At 35.8% G+C, this 17524-nt stretch overlaps 2 protein-coding genes across 2 annotated transcripts; one reads left to right on the top strand and one right to left on the bottom strand.

Moving 5' to 3' along the window:
• Positions 1-2923: 2923 nt before the first annotated feature.
• Positions 2924-11935, bottom strand: LOC114525740 (intestine-specific homeobox-like). The gene is made up of 4 exons (XM_028547162.1): positions 11811-11935; positions 6276-6489; positions 3849-4036; positions 2924-3485 (listed from the first exon to the last, which is right to left on the bottom strand). The coding sequence occupies exons 2-4, from the start codon at positions 6409-6411 to the stop codon at positions 3126-3128; spliced, it is 684 nt and encodes a 227-aa protein (XP_028402963.1). The 5' UTR covers positions 6412-6489; positions 11811-11935; the 3' UTR covers positions 2924-3125.
• LOC114525705 (protein dispatched homolog 3-like) lies at positions 10387-17024 on the top strand. The gene is made up of 8 exons (XM_028547120.1): positions 10387-10691; positions 12758-14220; positions 14338-14562; positions 14732-14857; positions 15132-15390; positions 15628-15743; positions 15932-16018; positions 16329-17024. Exons 1-8 carry the CDS (start codon positions 10394-10396, stop codon positions 16956-16958), a joined length of 3204 nt encoding a protein of 1067 aa, XP_028402921.1. The 5' UTR covers positions 10387-10393; the 3' UTR covers positions 16959-17024.
• Positions 17025-17524: the final 500 nt, after the last annotated feature.

Here is a 17524-nt window from a genome sequence, read left to right as displayed (position 1 = left end):
ACACGCAGTCAGTTTCATATAATCGTACTCAGTATTTGAAGTGAGTAATAATCCGGGCAATGCATAAATCCTTCCGTTTTGAAGGCGTGAGAAGAACGAAGACTCTTTACTTTTCACTACATATTTACTAGTAAGCTGTATGAATATTGCATCTCACTAAGCCAAATCTTATAGGAAAACATGGGTGCGCAAATAGAAATATGAAAACATCACACTCTAATCAGTCTGCCATGTTTAAAAACAAATGCATGGTAGACGATACAAGTACATAAAAGTGGTCGTGTTTTATGGCGATGCACTGCCTGTTTTTCAGAAGCCAATGCATATAATCACTTCCTCACTATCTTGTGCAGGGTAACGTACAACAATACAATTATTACACTGAAAAAACTAATGCAATCTAGCGTATCCCGCGTACAAAAGAGAACACAAAAAGAAATGCCCAATGCAGAATTGACACGAGTGCATATAAGACCACGCTAATATAGATAGCATAATGGGACGGATTTTACTTAACGTTCGCCTGTTGTCGCTTATTAATTTTCGTCCGTATATTTTTCGTGATTCATTTCACATAAAAATTATAGAGTAATTAAGGGAGTTCCTGATATTTTTTCATATACATGTTTAATAGCAATTTCCAATTAGTCCTCGAGCAATCTTAGCAAGATGTAGGGCTTACCCTAAGAAAACATGCCTATATCGAATGAAACTGGATGTCCAGGCCCCCCACATTGATTATAAGCTAACTTCAAAGTGACGGCTGCCGAACACTGTGGTTTAAAATCAATAACCTTTTTTACGTCTTATTCATAACGAAAATTAGTTCGGATTAAAGTCTTAAGACAGCTTTTTGTAAACGTTCTTTTGTTTACTTTGTCTTAAACAGATCACGAGGTAAATTCCACAAACTGTTCTGGCACAGTTCTCTCAAAGAAACTGAAATTCTGAAACTATGTCAATAAGATGTCAAATTGGTAGCTTACCATATGGTCTATTACAAGTGAACAGACCTTACGAGCAAAACAATTTTTTTTGCCTAGAAGTTGAGAAGGGCCCTGACTATAGACTATTTTTGGCTGAACTGTACTGTAGTTTGTATTAAACTTGTGTATTTTTTATAGTAAGCTTCACAATATTTAGGGGATTGTCAAATAACTGAGGGGGATAAGTAAACACAGACATAGCAATCTAGTGTTTTAACTTAAAATATGTACATTAAGTCTAATACGGCTAGTTTGAATCAGCTTCACATTCATTATTTCATAATCATATTATGGCAGAGTTAAATATCTAAATGCTGTAATAGGACACATGCATGTACCATGCATAGTTATATTTTGTAAATGATATGGACTAGTTATTTTTACTGTGATCATAGGAACTAAAATCAACTGAATGATGTGTCATAATCTCATAAAACAGCATTAATAAAAATATCCACAAATACATACATGCAATATTTCATTACAGAATTGGGCGTTGGCAGATCAATAAGTTCGTGATAAATATAAGTGCAAATATCTTTTGATTGAGAATTGCGAGTATTTAAGTAAATAACGTCCTAGTACGTACAAGTACGATTATACCAGCGTCCTGATTATACGAGCCTGGAGAATTGCTTAGGAATAGGAGGGCTACGCCATCTGACGAAACTCGTAGTCATTGTGCTTTTAAATACGTAAGCATGTTTATCATTATACTTTCGAATTAAAAAAATTACATGGATCTGATGGTCCCAACCATCTCTTGCAACTTTTCACCAGATAATTATTCGGTGGTTTAGGGAATGCATGATAATGCAAGATTTGCATGTATGGCTACAATCAAATGCAGGGCCGCCGAGAGGGGGGTAGGGGGGAATTTTGCCCCGAGCCCCAAACCTGAAAGGGCCCCCGACTTAAGAAAGAACCTAAAATTAAAGCACCTTAAAAAGCCATTTTCCGGTACACTCGACCATGGTCGAATACGCCGTTTTCGGGTAGACACGACCATGGTCGAATACCCCGTTTCGGGTAGACTCGACCATGGTCGAATACGCCATTTTCCGGCGGACTGATCATGAAAATGTTGGGCTCGGTGTATCATTCGCACACTAGTCTAAAGTACGAGTGACAGTCATTGTTATTTTCATTTCTAAGATATGTTGATGTTGTTTGTAAAAAAATTTGTTTGTAAAACTTTTGCACAACGCTTTGAAGTACTTTATGCCTCGCAGATATTTAAAACCATGACGTCATAGGGCCTCAGAAAAAAAATTTGCGGTAAAGTTAAATTTGAGGTTAATATCCTAAAGTATTCTATATTTAGATATACCTATATAATTTGGTTACTTACAGGCGATGAATTATCGAAATTTTTTGGGATAGGCAAAGAAACGTGATCATATTCATGTCTGGCCAACTTCGATACGGTGACGTTAAAAGCTGAATAGTTACGGCATGAGATATTGTCTCGAGTTTATCGGATTGGATTAAGATTTCAACCTAACCCTAAACCTAAATGTGATATAGGATGACGTTTATAAAGGCGGAATAACATAGGGAATTATATGTGGAATGGGATATTGCATGATCAGAGTTTATTGGATTGGATTGGATAAAGGCGTAAAACGCGAAACCTAACTATAAACTCAACTGCGCGACTTTTTCCGGTATTCCGTAAATCCATCCCTACCTCTTAATTTATATATTCATCGAATAAACACGTATAATGACGTGAAAAGTCTATACAAATTCTGTTGTTTGTGATTTTCAAGCAGTACTTAATTGTTCTTAACTTTACAGCGCGTCTATATATACTATCATGTATATAAAGAAACTATCCTATCGTATATTTCTTTACAAAATCATTTTTAATCAGACAAAAAGGGATCTTTTTGGTAGAGTATCCCTTTAACTTTAACTTTAATATTGCTCGTTCTTAAAAATCCTCCTTCGGAAATAATATAAAAACATGAATATCAAACGAAAAAACATATTCACAACTTCACTGCCTCCAACTTGGGACAGCTTTATAATTTCTCTTTCTTGCATGTACAGTGCAGTAGTGCACTGGGTTCTCTCTCTTTGAATCTTTTTAATGTCTTGTTTTGAGTAATACTTAGTGAAAACGTTATTAGTATTTTATTTTCCATCCCAAAGACTAAAATTTTGATGGCAAAAAAGTCGGCTATCATCAGTGTATCCATGAGAACTTCTTACTGCATAACAATTATTGCAGGGTCCTGACCTCCAATCTCCGCTATTGTGTGGTTTCTGAACACAACAAGGGCATGGAAATGAGTAAGGAAGCACAGATTCCTTTGGATAGTTATCAAACACTGGAGTCATGTTTAGAACAAAAGCTTCTGATGTCCATGATTTGTCCATACTCAAATTTGTTCGTGGTAATCTACTGTGATAGTAACGTTGTGAGTCATATGTTAGTTTCTGGCCACTTTTTTGTTCTTTTCTGTGTTTCGCGCGACGATTTTTAAACCATACCTAAAAATGGGCAAATTGGCCTTGATCAATGCACTTATTCTCCCTTTCATGCAAGGCTCATGAGCACTTCAAAAGGTGGGGATTTGAATAAGATGAATTATGACGAGTAGCTTCATCGTTACGGGTTCGGTCAGTTTATCATGACATGTCATGGTGAAAGCAACAGGATTGCCTATCCCTCTCTCCTTTCTATTATATCTGGTCTAACTGTATAACACTATAGATTAATTACCCTACACCAGACAGGTTGAATGGAACTATTAGTTTTTAAGTAAAACCTTGTCACCTTCCCTGCCGCACCTTTCCTGCCAGCGAAGAATTCTTTTTTAATGATATTGTTCAGGAATATTTTAAAGCACGAACCTGTATCTTCAATTCAGTCAAGTTCATATATCTTGCAAGCCTCTCTCTTATGCAAACATCAGGATAATGTGTTTGCAAGAAAATGTTTTCCAAAGTCATTAACTGATGCGATGTAAAGGCCGTCCTAGTTCGACGTTTGTAATTCGGATTCTCAACTCCAACGCCACATTTTGCTTCCAGGATAATTTCTACATGGAAACAACATGCAGGTAATTTGATTTTCAGCTCGTAATTTAACACGATAGGAATAATTTCCTGCGCCACACTCTACTGAAACATTGCCTGTTCTTTTCGATGCAGGAAAAGATAATGATGTATAAGTTATGTTTGTTAGTTGTATTTGTCCCCACACACTCACTCATGCTGCGCCCCCCTCTTTTTTGACACTATAGTGAATTTCATTTAGAGGTATTGAAAACGAAAGATGTTTAGGAATAAAGACTGAGTTATTGAAAACGAAAGTGTTTATAGGAATATTTAGTCATTCCGGAGAAGATTTATTGCAATAAAATAAGACCACACATCATTAAATTTATCTCTGTACATTACCAAGAGTATGTAAACACATTGGAGACATCTCGTTCTTCCATCTGCATATACGTAAGCAAAATAATTTAGGTGTGTCTGTGCTTTCACATAAATCAAATTCTAACCATATATCATCCGAAGAGAATAGCGTCGACTAATCAACGATTCTCCATCTGGATTTATTTTCAAGTGATTAAAGTATAAGTTAAGCCATTTTAAGCTCAGCTAAGCTTTTTATCATAACTCAGGCGTTTTCATTAAAACCAATTTTGAAGTGGTTGACCTCGTAAATCTTTTCGGCGTGGTATACCCGAGTCAGCGTGCAAACAAAACTGAGAAGTGAATAACAAATTGATTCATTTTCAATGCTGTTAAAACTTGTTGTTACAATAATATTATTCTCGAGTGAAGTGACAATTGCACTCATAATTTCTTATCATTTTAATATCCGTATTTGAACTCTCCGACTTGTGATTATATGTCCATTCACATATAAATTAAAGCTATACACCACTGAACTCTAAATGTCTAAGAGCTGTATCTTAGAATGATTTATAACATATTGTATTTCATGTATACCCAAATACATGCATGCATGCTGGAAAGTTTGTAAACCATATTCATGTGTTCCACCAGTGCAAGAATAACCCTAGACTGCGTGAGAGCTTCATTAAAAGAAGTACAAGTACTGCTTCTTGAAAGTACAATTATATTAATTATTTGAATTACTTTAATTGACGAAAAGGCCTGATCATAATACATTCTAGTCCTTAATACGTGCTTCGTAATGCTAGCGCATTCTTGCAATCAAGCAATCATAAATCATTTGCTGTAATATGATGAATTCTAATGTATAAATTATATATCACTATACAATACACAGAGCATGCGATCTTGCTTCTTTCCACAATTTTCTACACGGTCAATTATTGATAAATACCACTATTTATATTGATTATAACATATTCCCAAATGCAAGCTGATAGATGATATGTATGCAGTCTAAACTTTGTGAAAAAATATTATAAGTTTGAAAGATTATACCGTTTAAGCCTAGTTTTTATATGTCGTAATTTATCGGCGATGTTCTACGATCTATTGTCGGTGATCAATGAAGTATACAATTTTCTTCGATAGATAAAGGATTTTATGCATCAATGACCACCGACAATAGCTATCGTCGATGAATTACGACATATGAAAACCACGCTTTATAGTTGTTTCGGCACCAATTATACAGTTATACTATATATGCAATCGTAATGCATATACCTTAGGCTATGCAAGTGCATGCACTTGTATTCTGGAATATGCAGAATGCAATTAGTATATAGCCGATCAGTACAGCCGAAAAATATTTCATGGTATATACAACATTCCAAATTAATTTAGTCTAATTTTGATTCAGTGATATATTGTAGCTACATTGTATGCGGAATTGCGGAATTATGCCTCAAAAGCTGCACTGCATGTGTATTTGCAAATATAACACTCTCCTTCGAAGAAGAGGCTTTTGTGTGAAATGAGTATCGACCAGATCACGCTGCTAAAAAATTGAAATCCAAGCAAAGCAATTATTTATTATTCAGTGATAATGGTTTATGGTTACATTGCGTTTTATCAGGCGTACAACTGTACAAGTGCTGCATGAGTACAGGTAACAAGTAAACTGCTTCCTTTAAAAACGAGGTGACTGTACGAGGGCTGAGTGGTTTGTGCTTTATTACGGTATACATGCCTTAAGGTGAATCTAGAATAAAACTGCATGCAGCATCATAGAAAAACATAAACATATCTCGTACAGTTGCTTAATCAGTCCTGGTATTTATTAATCTCATTCTTCGATAAAAACTCTTCTGAAACCTCCAAAGGCTAAATTTCATGTTATTCAATAAATACCTGCAAGTTTTTCAGCTAAATGCAGAGCTTTCGATGAAGAGGTTGCTGTCTTTGGCTGTGAATTATCGTCAATATCTTCGGGCGTTTTTTCTGGTTTCAATAAGTTCTCAATTGCGAATGAAGAAGTCGACGCCATCGCGAGGGTATCTGTCTAATGATTAGCGACCAACATTGTGTGTATTCGGTTCATAAGAGCTTTAATGAAAGCTTCAATCTGGATAACATTAATAATCAGTTATCAGTATAAACTATGGATTAATGATCTCATGTTCTAAATCTGATGGCTGTCAGAATGTTGTTATAATCATTCATTCCGCGACATGCAAATTCCAGGCATTTTTTAAGATGTTCGGTTGGGCTCCAACTGAAAAAAAACGGTGGCATAAAATCCTTAATATATATGTGAAAAGGTGCAGGGGTCTGTTCTTGAGTCTATACGTATACGACTTGAATTTTCACCTTGAGAGAGAAAATTCTGACACATTGAACGATTTTTCCGGCGTTGACTACGGCCACTACGGTATAACTTTCTCGCGAAACAATTGCCATTGCTCAATGGCATTGAGTGATTGCAAAAAATTAATTCGAAGCCAGGGCATCTGTTCAACTGACACTGATTCCGTAGCCCAAGATGGTAAAACTGAATGTACCAGTGTGTATTATAAATTTTGATAGTAGAGAAACCCTTTTTTATAACAACTTTGCTCTCGCTAATTGAATAAATGTAGAAAACAACCTATAATAAGTGCAGATAGATATATAGATAGTTTATATAAGCGAACGAGAATGAAATATATCGTTTAACGACATCATCTAGGGCAGGGAACTACCTAAACTGTCCGTGTGAGCAGGTGTATGTTTTACTGAAAACAATCGTCTTGTTTCTACTAATAAAGGAAGAAGAACATGCAGGCTACTAGCTCAGATAATATGAAATACAAAATTATAAATTAATCAGAATAAAAAATAAATAAATTATTCAGAATTTTTTCACCAAAGCTCGATGCCGTACCAGCTCTCTGTGTGCGTTATTATAATGCATGTGATGTGCTTGCTAATGCATTGTATATTTTTTTGCATCCATCATGAAACAATCAAGAAGCTCAATTAAGGTAATCAGGAAATGGATTTCAAATATCGAATATCCTTAGTAAAGTTTATCGATTTTTGCATAAACATTTAACATGATATGAAATTACTTTCTGGACTATATTAAAAATTACACAGGATTGCTTGATTCTTACAACAACTATATATAATCTAAACTTTATTAATCATATCAAAGTTGCAGAGGTAGTACGCTTTGCAATTTCGTCAACCGGCAGCACTTTCTTTACTACATATATAGTGTACAAAAAAGTAGCACTTAATATTCATGAATATCCCTGGAATTTGGTCCCTTGAATCTGAGAATACTTACTTAATTATGGCTTCACAGCGGCAGAATTGCCTAAATAAAGACGGGTGTGTATAGACTGACGGCTAATGGCATAACGGAAGCCATGATACTCAGGTTAAGGTTTGGGTATGATCCAAAATAAAAACAGTTTTTCATCAGTTTTTTATTAGCTGCACTATTATCATGCAGTTCAGCTAATATGACTATTAGCAGCTCAACTGTATGATAAGAGGCCATTTTAAACTATCAGATGCCTAAAATCAATTTGCTATTGTGCCTAAAAACAATATCTTAGAAGTTAGAATCTTAAGCGGTTTAGCTTTTTTGATACACCCTGTAGAGTTAAAAGCTGCCCGAAAGTTTCAGAAATATGAACACCTTTTCTTCCGGCATTAGCGATTTGTGAAAAGTCTCCATCTTCTCTGGAGGGCCGTTGGAGCCAGGAAGTAACATATTGGATTAAAATTTTTTCCTCAATTGTCAGTTTTAACGCGCCCACTTCGCTGATCACCGACAACGAATGCTCGGTAGAAGATCGGCGGGGAATTATACTATTATACCAATTATTGAAAACATGGTTTATATGGTTTGAGACGAAGCTTTAGTTGCGGACCTGAGACTCTTATAACGAGGTCGCACATGTAAGGTGGGGGGTTCATTTTGAAAAGATATCAACCACAGTTATCACATCATGCGTGCAGAAAATTTACACTACTGTCGGGCTAATTGAAAAACGTTATGACGAAGAATAAGGACATAAGTTAGGCACCAACATCTCACATTTTTTATTCCGACATTCCTAAATTCCCCATTCAAGTAAATAGCGTATTTATTTTGGAAATACGCCGCCAATATTCAAGTTTGGGGACAGATGGTGTATGTAATGATTGTTAAGATTTATGAACTCTTATCACGCAAAGTGGCTGAATTATCTGACTGCGAGAGAGCAAAGAAGAATCTGAAACAGCTGTTAATATCATAACGAGCTGCAACAATTATGTGTTTGATATCTATCAATATCCAGATGCTCATTGGCCAGAACTGAAGTTACTTTTCACTGACCTATAATTAATTACCTGGACCGAGGGAGTTATATTGCTGACCATGAATACTGGTTATAGCTATTGCATGCATCAGAACATGGTTGCGGCGGAGTATGTCGAAAAATAAGAGAAACATATGCAGTTTTTCTTAGGCAACGTTCAGTTCAGTAGAATATTCATGTAATAGTATGGAGTTAATTGCTTGGTTAATTACTTGGCATCGTGCACAATTTCTAATTTTTGGTAAAATTTACGTTGTATAATACCCATATACTGAGTGCGACCAATGCGACCTTGCACCAAAAGTTCGGCCCGATCTAAAAGAAGTATATCATATATATTACCCAATCAAAAAAAAGGAATTTAACATTTGTTAGGTCTTATTTAATTTTTTTTAAATGGACATCTACTAATATACCGACAATCAGAAATTAAAAATTTTCCATGCCTCAAATAATAAGATGAAAAAAATTCAAGATTGCAATTTCTTACAGATAAACTGATATAAATGTTAGCATTATTCATCAGCCGTACGAGGTCCTGTCTCTTGTAAGGTTCTTATTTCGTATAAGGACATAATCTGGTTTGGCATCCATAACAAAAAATGATTAATGCTGACTGCTGAGTTTACGTTTTCTTCATGTAGTGATGTAGAAACTTCATGTAGCCAACTCAACTCCACCCGCTGCACGTGAAAAGGCATTGTGTGTTTAAGTTGAACTACCAGGCAAATTTACCTTTTAAAACTTTTCTGTGGAAAGCAGTATATAGCAGACTTTTTTGCAGCCCAATTACTATGCTGCCATGCTGGAAATAATGCTTAATTGCATGACGATTTTTGAATTGTTATTACCCTGTTGGAGATGACGGAAGGTTATCAATTTACATTTTCAGTCCTTTTAGCAGGTCAATCTAGTTTTGCTGTAAATTTGATTTTTTTTGTGCATGCGCATAACTTTAAGTGAGCCAGCATAGCCATTATTGCCTGCCTTTTGAGCGGGCCATCTTCTCGCGGAAATTCTAGTGTTGTTATAGAGATTTTCTTTGACTCATTTGTGACAACGATTTAATGGCTTGTTACCTTAAAAGGAAATCTTCTACCCTAATTACAAGTAGGCTTAAAAAATTGTTGAATTTTAAGAATTTTCAACATTCTTTAAACTGAATGACGAATTATTTTTACCAGTCTACCAGTTTACCAGTCTTTTGATTCAGTTTGTATATCGAGGCTTATCAGAAGACTGGAGACATTAATGCCACATGATAGCTAACTTGGTAAAAAGTGCCACTTTGTTCTGGACTTCAGCATGCATGTTTAACTGACTTTTAAGTTTAATCTTCTTTTATTCCGAGAAACTGATCATGATTGCCACTGTAAAGCTTGTCTGCATAGGTAATCTAAGTCATTGAACATACTCCGTTGTTTTTCTAACATTCAAAGTTATACAGAGTTCATGAAATATATATTTTTATGCATGGAAAAACGATATAACAGTGGTACTAGTATAGCTAAATCAAGATCCTAATGAATTCAGTATTGTAATATAGTCTGAAAAAGAATCGTGGTAATTGATATATTCATACATAGCTATATATAATATATTCAACTATCCAGCTGTGTTATGAAAGCCTCACAGTGAAAATAAAGAGCTAACTCGAGAGGCAATAATATACGCATGAACTGCCAAGAACTAAGGACGTATAGTCATAACAACTCGGTCAACTCCATCCATACATACAGCAGTATTATGATGGCCAATGCGAGAGAAATTGGGAAAATAAACCAGGGTATAATCTTGTCTAGTAACGAGGACAATAAAGATAAACCTGAGCAAAAGAATTCAGCAGGAAATGGTCTGACATTGTCCACGGCAAAACGAGAATCACAATTTCACAGAGATGTCAAACAACGCAGCAGCCAGAAGCCTAACTTATACTGTCAGTTCATTGTATCGCACACTAGTTTGACTTTCGGTATGTTTCACAATTAAAATCTTCATTAATACAGTTGATATCTTTCTCTAGAACCTTTAATATTCGGGATATTTTCAAAAGTATTGATGAAGAAGAATCCTGTCTGTTTAAATACATTTGTCATTATCTATCAGTTAACAAATAATCTATTTTGAAAGTCTGCTGACTAGTCATTGTTTCTCAGTCTCAAATGCGGGGGCTACCATTTTCTATATACAATCCTATGCAGCCCTGGGAGAAACCCAGTTATACCCACAAATATACGTCTAGTACTTGTATAATTGTTGTGAAAATTTACGCGACGAAATATTATTACCTAATGACGCTTGAAAATTCCACGCTGAAGATAATTTAGTGTAAAAAAATCCCAGACCAGGGTCTGATAATCAGTTCTACAGTTAGATCATACAAAGGAAAACTCTGGGAATGATAGTGATGCCAATTATAGTTAGGGCTATACCGTCAAGCTCACTCATTTTTAGCACCGTATGAATGTGAAACAGGTGATGCAGAAGACATGATCTATTTATAAATTATGTATATATATAAATGTATATATTTGCTCGGCTCATCAGCCTTCTAAACGACTGCATGCATGAGCATAACTCAGTATATCGACCTGCTCATACAAACGTGTTGCATTGTGGTCTACAGATTAAATATTCAGTGCCTATACAGTTGCACGAATCATGAAAGTCCTCTTCTTGTTCGGAATTCTTTGTAAGCTTATTGTCTGGCAGCCTAGCCCTAGAACTCAGCATCTATGTATAGTTAACAACAATAGATCGACAATTAAGGCATCTCGGCTCAGTGGAACCTACTGTTTTTAATGTGTGCCTCGAATATTTAAAAGTGATAAAAATATGGCGTTTTTCTCTCGATGAAATTAGTCGAGTATTTCAAAATTAAATGGCGTTTATTCGGACAATTTGTTCCCAAGCCGTAGTTCAAATAGTCTAGGGCTGAAATCTCAATGTATGAGCAGCAGACTAGTTAAAATAATGGATTGGTTTAGCTTTGCATCTTGTTCAAGACACGGCTTAGCCGCAGAGCCTATTTTATCATTAATAAATCTGTTCAAGAAAATTCTCATTAATCATCGAACAACAAACCACTTACCTTACAATGGTGTAGACAAACACCGTCTGCAAAAACGTAGTCCATTGACTGAACTCGAAGGCAGATAAATCCTAAAGCCTGATTTCTATCTTTTCGGGAACTTGACCGTATCTATACGTTGCATGTGCATGCCGCATGGAGACTGAGCAACCAAGTTACCAAGAGCCGTTTTTCGTAACCACGTTAAATGTCTTGTCGATGCCTTTCAAACAATGGATAATAAGATGATAAAGTTATCATTATCATTTCACTATCTATTGTTTTATTGTTTTCGACTCAACCAAAATGTGACATACGTCACATTGCTTAACCTGGCTTAAACCTCGTGTAAACAAGCTCGAAATTAACCATGCATGTCCAATTGTTGTTGACACTGGGCAAAACGCAAAACATTTGACAGTCCCACTTGTACTAATCTCATCCCAACTTAAATCTTCCCACTTTACAACCTCGTACCAAGGGTAATATCGCTTCGAACTAGCTTAAATTACGCTCGTATATTTACTTGGCCTTTCATATTTTAGACAAATATTTCACACTTCCAATCGGCTTGTTGTTATACATATAGTGTACAGAGCCAGATGTTCCCTTTGAGAACCTTTACTATAGTGCTTTCGCATCGTTTCATGTATCTGAATAAAGTTTTTGTGCGGAAAAATGATTAAGAAAACATCGTTGGTGTTTATATATATATATAGTTCTTCGTGTTTTCAAGCAGGTGACCCAACCTGTACCGAGGAATGAGATTGCAGGTGACCCATATTCAGACCAACGTTTCACTGAAGTTCGTTCAACGAAAACCTAATTCAAAGCCCATAGCATATGCTGTTTTGAAGCTAATTCAGTATTTTAGTTGGAACCGTTCAGTTCCCTCTTGTACCGTTTTTGACTGAAACAATTTATCGATTGCCTACGGACATCAGATGTCATATCTTACTCTTTTATAGGAATAACGTTTGGAGCTCACATTATATTGCTGGTTCTCACAGTTTTGTTAACCGTATCTGGGAATGAAGTAATTAAATTCGAGTTTGGACGGTTCCCACTGGAAGTGCCGGACGATTCGTCCAAACTTCGTACAGATGCCTGGTTGAATGCTAAGGACGAGATTTCCACGTCTGAAACAAGTATTCAATTACCTCGCACTCTGCAATACCAGACAATCGCCATGATTTATGAATTAAATCATGGAAATGTTCTTACAAAAGAGAATTTACAAGCTATAAAACAAAGTGAGAAGGAAATCTTTGGCCATAAAACTTTCCAAAGTGAACTGTGCCAACTACAGGGAGCCAAAAATATGACTTGCAAGACACCGTTATCCATTATCAGTTTCTTTGATGGATCGTATAGCAATATCCACTCGGATCTATATGATCCTACCTTTCAGAATATATCATTTGTCTTATACACAGCACAAACTATCAACATAAGCAGAGCTATACTTAATTTCCATCTTGGTAAAGATGCGGTGATAGAAAAGAACACAGCTAGGTCACAATACACCCGAAGTTTAATGTACACTGGCTGGCCCCTTGAAGGTTATTCAAGAACCAATGATAAAGAGAGAGAGCAGGAAGAAAAGCTAAATGAAATTATTGTGGACCATTTTTCAAGCACTTTGAAGAAAAAGCATGACAAAGGGGTTGGAAGAATGAATTTCTACTACAACAACAGAGCCCTAAGGTCGAACGCTATTCGAAATCAAATCATTTTTGATATGATGCTTGCAATTGCCAGCTTTGCCTTTATTTTTATCTTTTCATGGTTTCATACGGGCTCCCTATGGATTACTGCTTGGGGTGTGTTTAGTATAGTATCAAGCTTCAACATAACGATTCTCATATACAGATTCGTTTTTGATTACCGATATTTTGGCATTTTCCATGTTCTATCGATTTTCATAATTCTTGGGATTGGTTTCGACGATGTTTTTATTTTCATGGATACGTGGAGACAATCTAGTAAAGGCGAGTCACAAAATCTTGTTGACAGAGTATCAGGCGTTTACAGGACAGCAGCAAAAACGACGTTCGTTACCTCATTTACAACAATGGTAGCTTTTCTATCAAACATGCAATCTCCACTTCTAGCTATCTATTCCTTTGGTTTATTCTCAGCCATTTTGATTATGGTCAACTATTTTTCAATCATCATCTTTTTTCCCGTGGTGCTAATTCTTCATCACAACTCTAGAAGAGGAAGATGTTGTTGTGCAAGAATTCAAACAAAGGATGAAACCACGAGTTCGGGAAAGATTTCTCAATGTATAATTCAATTCTTTCAGGGGTGGTTTTTAAGAAATTTGATCATTCATAAAGTGTTTCGTTGGGTTGTTGTCATCATTTTTGTAACTATAGCCGCCGCAAGCGTTTTCTTTGCAACAAAACTGGAAGCTAACAAAGAGCAGGTTTGTGTAAAAGTGGGTTAACCCAATCCATTCATCTATACTCAAAATGAATTATCAATAATAATCTAGCCATCTAGCTAATTTCTATAACAACTTTAATTGGTATCTTACGTATAGATAAAGCTCTGGCGTTCGGATTCAAATTGGAATAAAGTTCGCCACATCGAATCCAATGCATTTCGCAAAAGCCAAGAAGATCGTGTCATTATTGTTTATATTATCTGGGGTTTAAAAGAACAAGACAGAAGTGAATGCCATCACACCGATTTCGCATGCAAAGGAAAAACCATTTTTGATCACGAGTTTGATCTAAATTCTCAACCTTCACAACAGGCTATGTTGGTAAGTCTTGCTGATGTTCTGATGAGAATGTGTAGTCCAGTGTTAATTGGTCCAGAACTTTTAGACCAATTCTGAGGTACCACTACCAGTCATGAACGAACGACCAAATAGTGCAATGGTTAAAAAAATCTCTCATTTAGACACTCACAGGTCATTTTATATTTTCAAGAGATTTTGCGGAACTATGAAGAATATCACCAGCGAACAGGAAAAGAAATTACATCTTCGGCGAAGTCAAGTAACGGGAGAAATTGAAATGAAATGCATTTTTCAAAGAATGGAAGAATTTTTCGCGGTAGCTAAATGATTCATTTTTGTACTTTTAAGTTGGTCGTGTATAGATGCAATTTTTTTATAGACCATAGATAGCAATTGTAGTACAAGTACTATCTATGGCCTGTAGTTGTAGAGTTTTAACAATGCAATAATTGTTATGTTATTATTTATTCGCTTATATCTATCCAAAACGAAACCAGAATTAATGAACTTCCGAAGCCCCAATCATAAATAAATCGACAAAAACGACTTTATACTACCGTGTTTACATTTTTTAATTTCCCTTGGAACAGGAGGAATCCAACAAAACAATATATTCAACGGCTGTGGATTTTCCATTGAGTGAAGAAAAAGTCAAAACATTAATGAAATCCAATCCTGATATTTACAAAGTTACAGTAACAAATATTACCAGGTTCTTCGAAGTTGGCGCAGGATTTTTTATGAGCCAAGGTGGTAGAAAGAATTATACCTCAACGTTTGACTATAAAAATTACAAAGACCTTATCAAAGGTGTTACTTATCCACATTCATTTGGAAATTTAAGTCGAGGTAATGTGCCTAGTGTATATATAACTGCGTGAACTTATTGAACCTCTGATATTCGATACATATAGCCTCAGGTGTGAATTATCGAATGGACAATGAGCAGTGGCCTTAATATGGTCCCATTCGTTCGCACAGATCCCTAATTTACCACATTGAGTTCAATATATAGCTGTAGGTATATTTCATTAAAAACAGGATAATGTTATGTCTCGTAATTCTTCTGTATCGAAATTTATGTAGAAAACAGACCGCTATATTTGGCGATTGCTTTTAATACAAGTGTTGATCCTTCTCAGCTGGGCTATGAGAAAGGGTTAGAGATTTATGACGACTGGGAAAGCTTCGTGAACCAAAAGGTCAATATTTTTATGTACTCTTACAATGCATACACAATATTATAAAAAACTATTTATTAATTTATATGGTGAAACCCAGCGGATACAAGTTCCCCACAGATTGTGTTTTTTGCCATGCTGAAGAACACAACTCGTCAGTTGGTTGGTTGATCTAGTTATTATTAACAAAATTTATTGATCCTTCTTAGATGAACGACCTTCCTCCATCATGTAACAAAGGATTTCAGGCAACTGTAAAACCTTTTAATGTCTGGCAGTGGTTAAAAGTTCAAAAGGTAAAAAATAAATGTTGCTATCTTAAGCAGGGGCGTAACTAGAACGATAATTGCGGGGGGGTGTGAATATTCGTATATTCTGTTCTGTCCGACGGATTTCTATTGTGAATTATTGTACTTTGAATATATGAATATTCACCCCCCCCAAATTATCGTTCTAGTTACACCACCTTAAGCATAGCTACGTCTTATCACATATCACATGTAAGTTTTCCTGCGCCGGCATTCCTTAATTAAGAAAATCAGTTTATTAGTGAACACTGTAGTGCTGCGGCGGTAACGTCTAATCGATTTATCTTTTTTATTTAAGTTATTGGTGAACAATGCCATCACAGGAATTATTATTGGTCTGATTTGCTCATTGGTTGTACTCACGTTTGCGACAACAAACGTCATCATTGGTGTCATGGCAACACTGACTATTGCTATGGTAACATGTGGTGTCCTCGCAATGATATCAGTTGTTGGTTGGAGTCTTGGCGTACTCGAATCTCTTAACCTCACCTTAATAGTTGGTCTCGCTGTTGATTACGTCGTACATTTAGCTGAAGGATATATGGTTCTCGAGGATCAGGACAGGGTCACGAGAGTCAAGTATACTTTGGGTCATGTAGGGATATCAGTATTCTCTGGTGCTTGTACAACCCTCGGCTCTTCCATCTTTATGCTAGCTGCAAAGATTCTTTTCTTTTCACAGTTTGGAATATTTATATTTTGTACAATTGCCTTATCGATTCTTCATGCACTATTCTTCTTTACGACTGTCTTGGCTCTGATAGGACCAGAAAATGAAACTGGATCACTTCGACCGTTCATGAGAAGAGTGAAAAAACTGTTTTGTTGCGAAGAGGCAGACATCGTAAATGCGAATGCTGAAAAAGAAAATAGACTACCTAAGAATGACTTCCGAAACGGACTGGTTGTTAACACAAAGTTATAATATAATAAACTGTATATAATTCAGTGCCAACTTTAGAGTCTGATTAAATGATTCGCTCAAGACCAACCGAACCTTAAAAGGTATTCAAATATAAGTCTTTAGGAGAAGCAAAACACAGTAGTTATACATAAGACGCATAAATGTCGCATAAATGTAAAACAAATCAACGAAAGACAGGACAGGACGAATCGTTGCCAGTAATTTGTTTTTGAATTTTGAAAAAATGAATAGATTTAATATTATTTCACGCTAGCTTTGTTTGATCTTGGCTAAGCGCGATCACGTAAACAGGTCCTTAACTGATCGAATATTAAGGCTATCCAAAAACTCGTAGTTACAAAAGGTAAACTCATAGATGAAGAATAACTCAGCACACATTCTAGAGTTTAAACGAGTGGATATGTTCAAATAAAGCAGAATGCACGCAAGAGTGCAAATGAGTGCAAGAGCAAAGAGCGCGAGAGAGATGACCAATGCCTTTCCCGACCCGGTGGTAAAATACCAAAGCCAATTTAGCAAATTTTAGTTCCAAATAGACTGTTACCATTATTCCTTCATAATATGAA

This window comes from Dendronephthya gigantea, unplaced genomic scaffold (assembly GCF_004324835.1).
Source record: "Dendronephthya gigantea isolate DGI-Jeju-01 unplaced genomic scaffold, DenGig_1.0 000001F, whole genome shotgun sequence".
NCBI classification, from domain to species: Eukaryota; Metazoa; Cnidaria; class Anthozoa; order Malacalcyonacea; family Nephtheidae; genus Dendronephthya; species Dendronephthya gigantea.
Note: the sequence above shows the minus strand (reverse complement) of the source record. Positions and strands in the feature narration are given on the sequence as shown.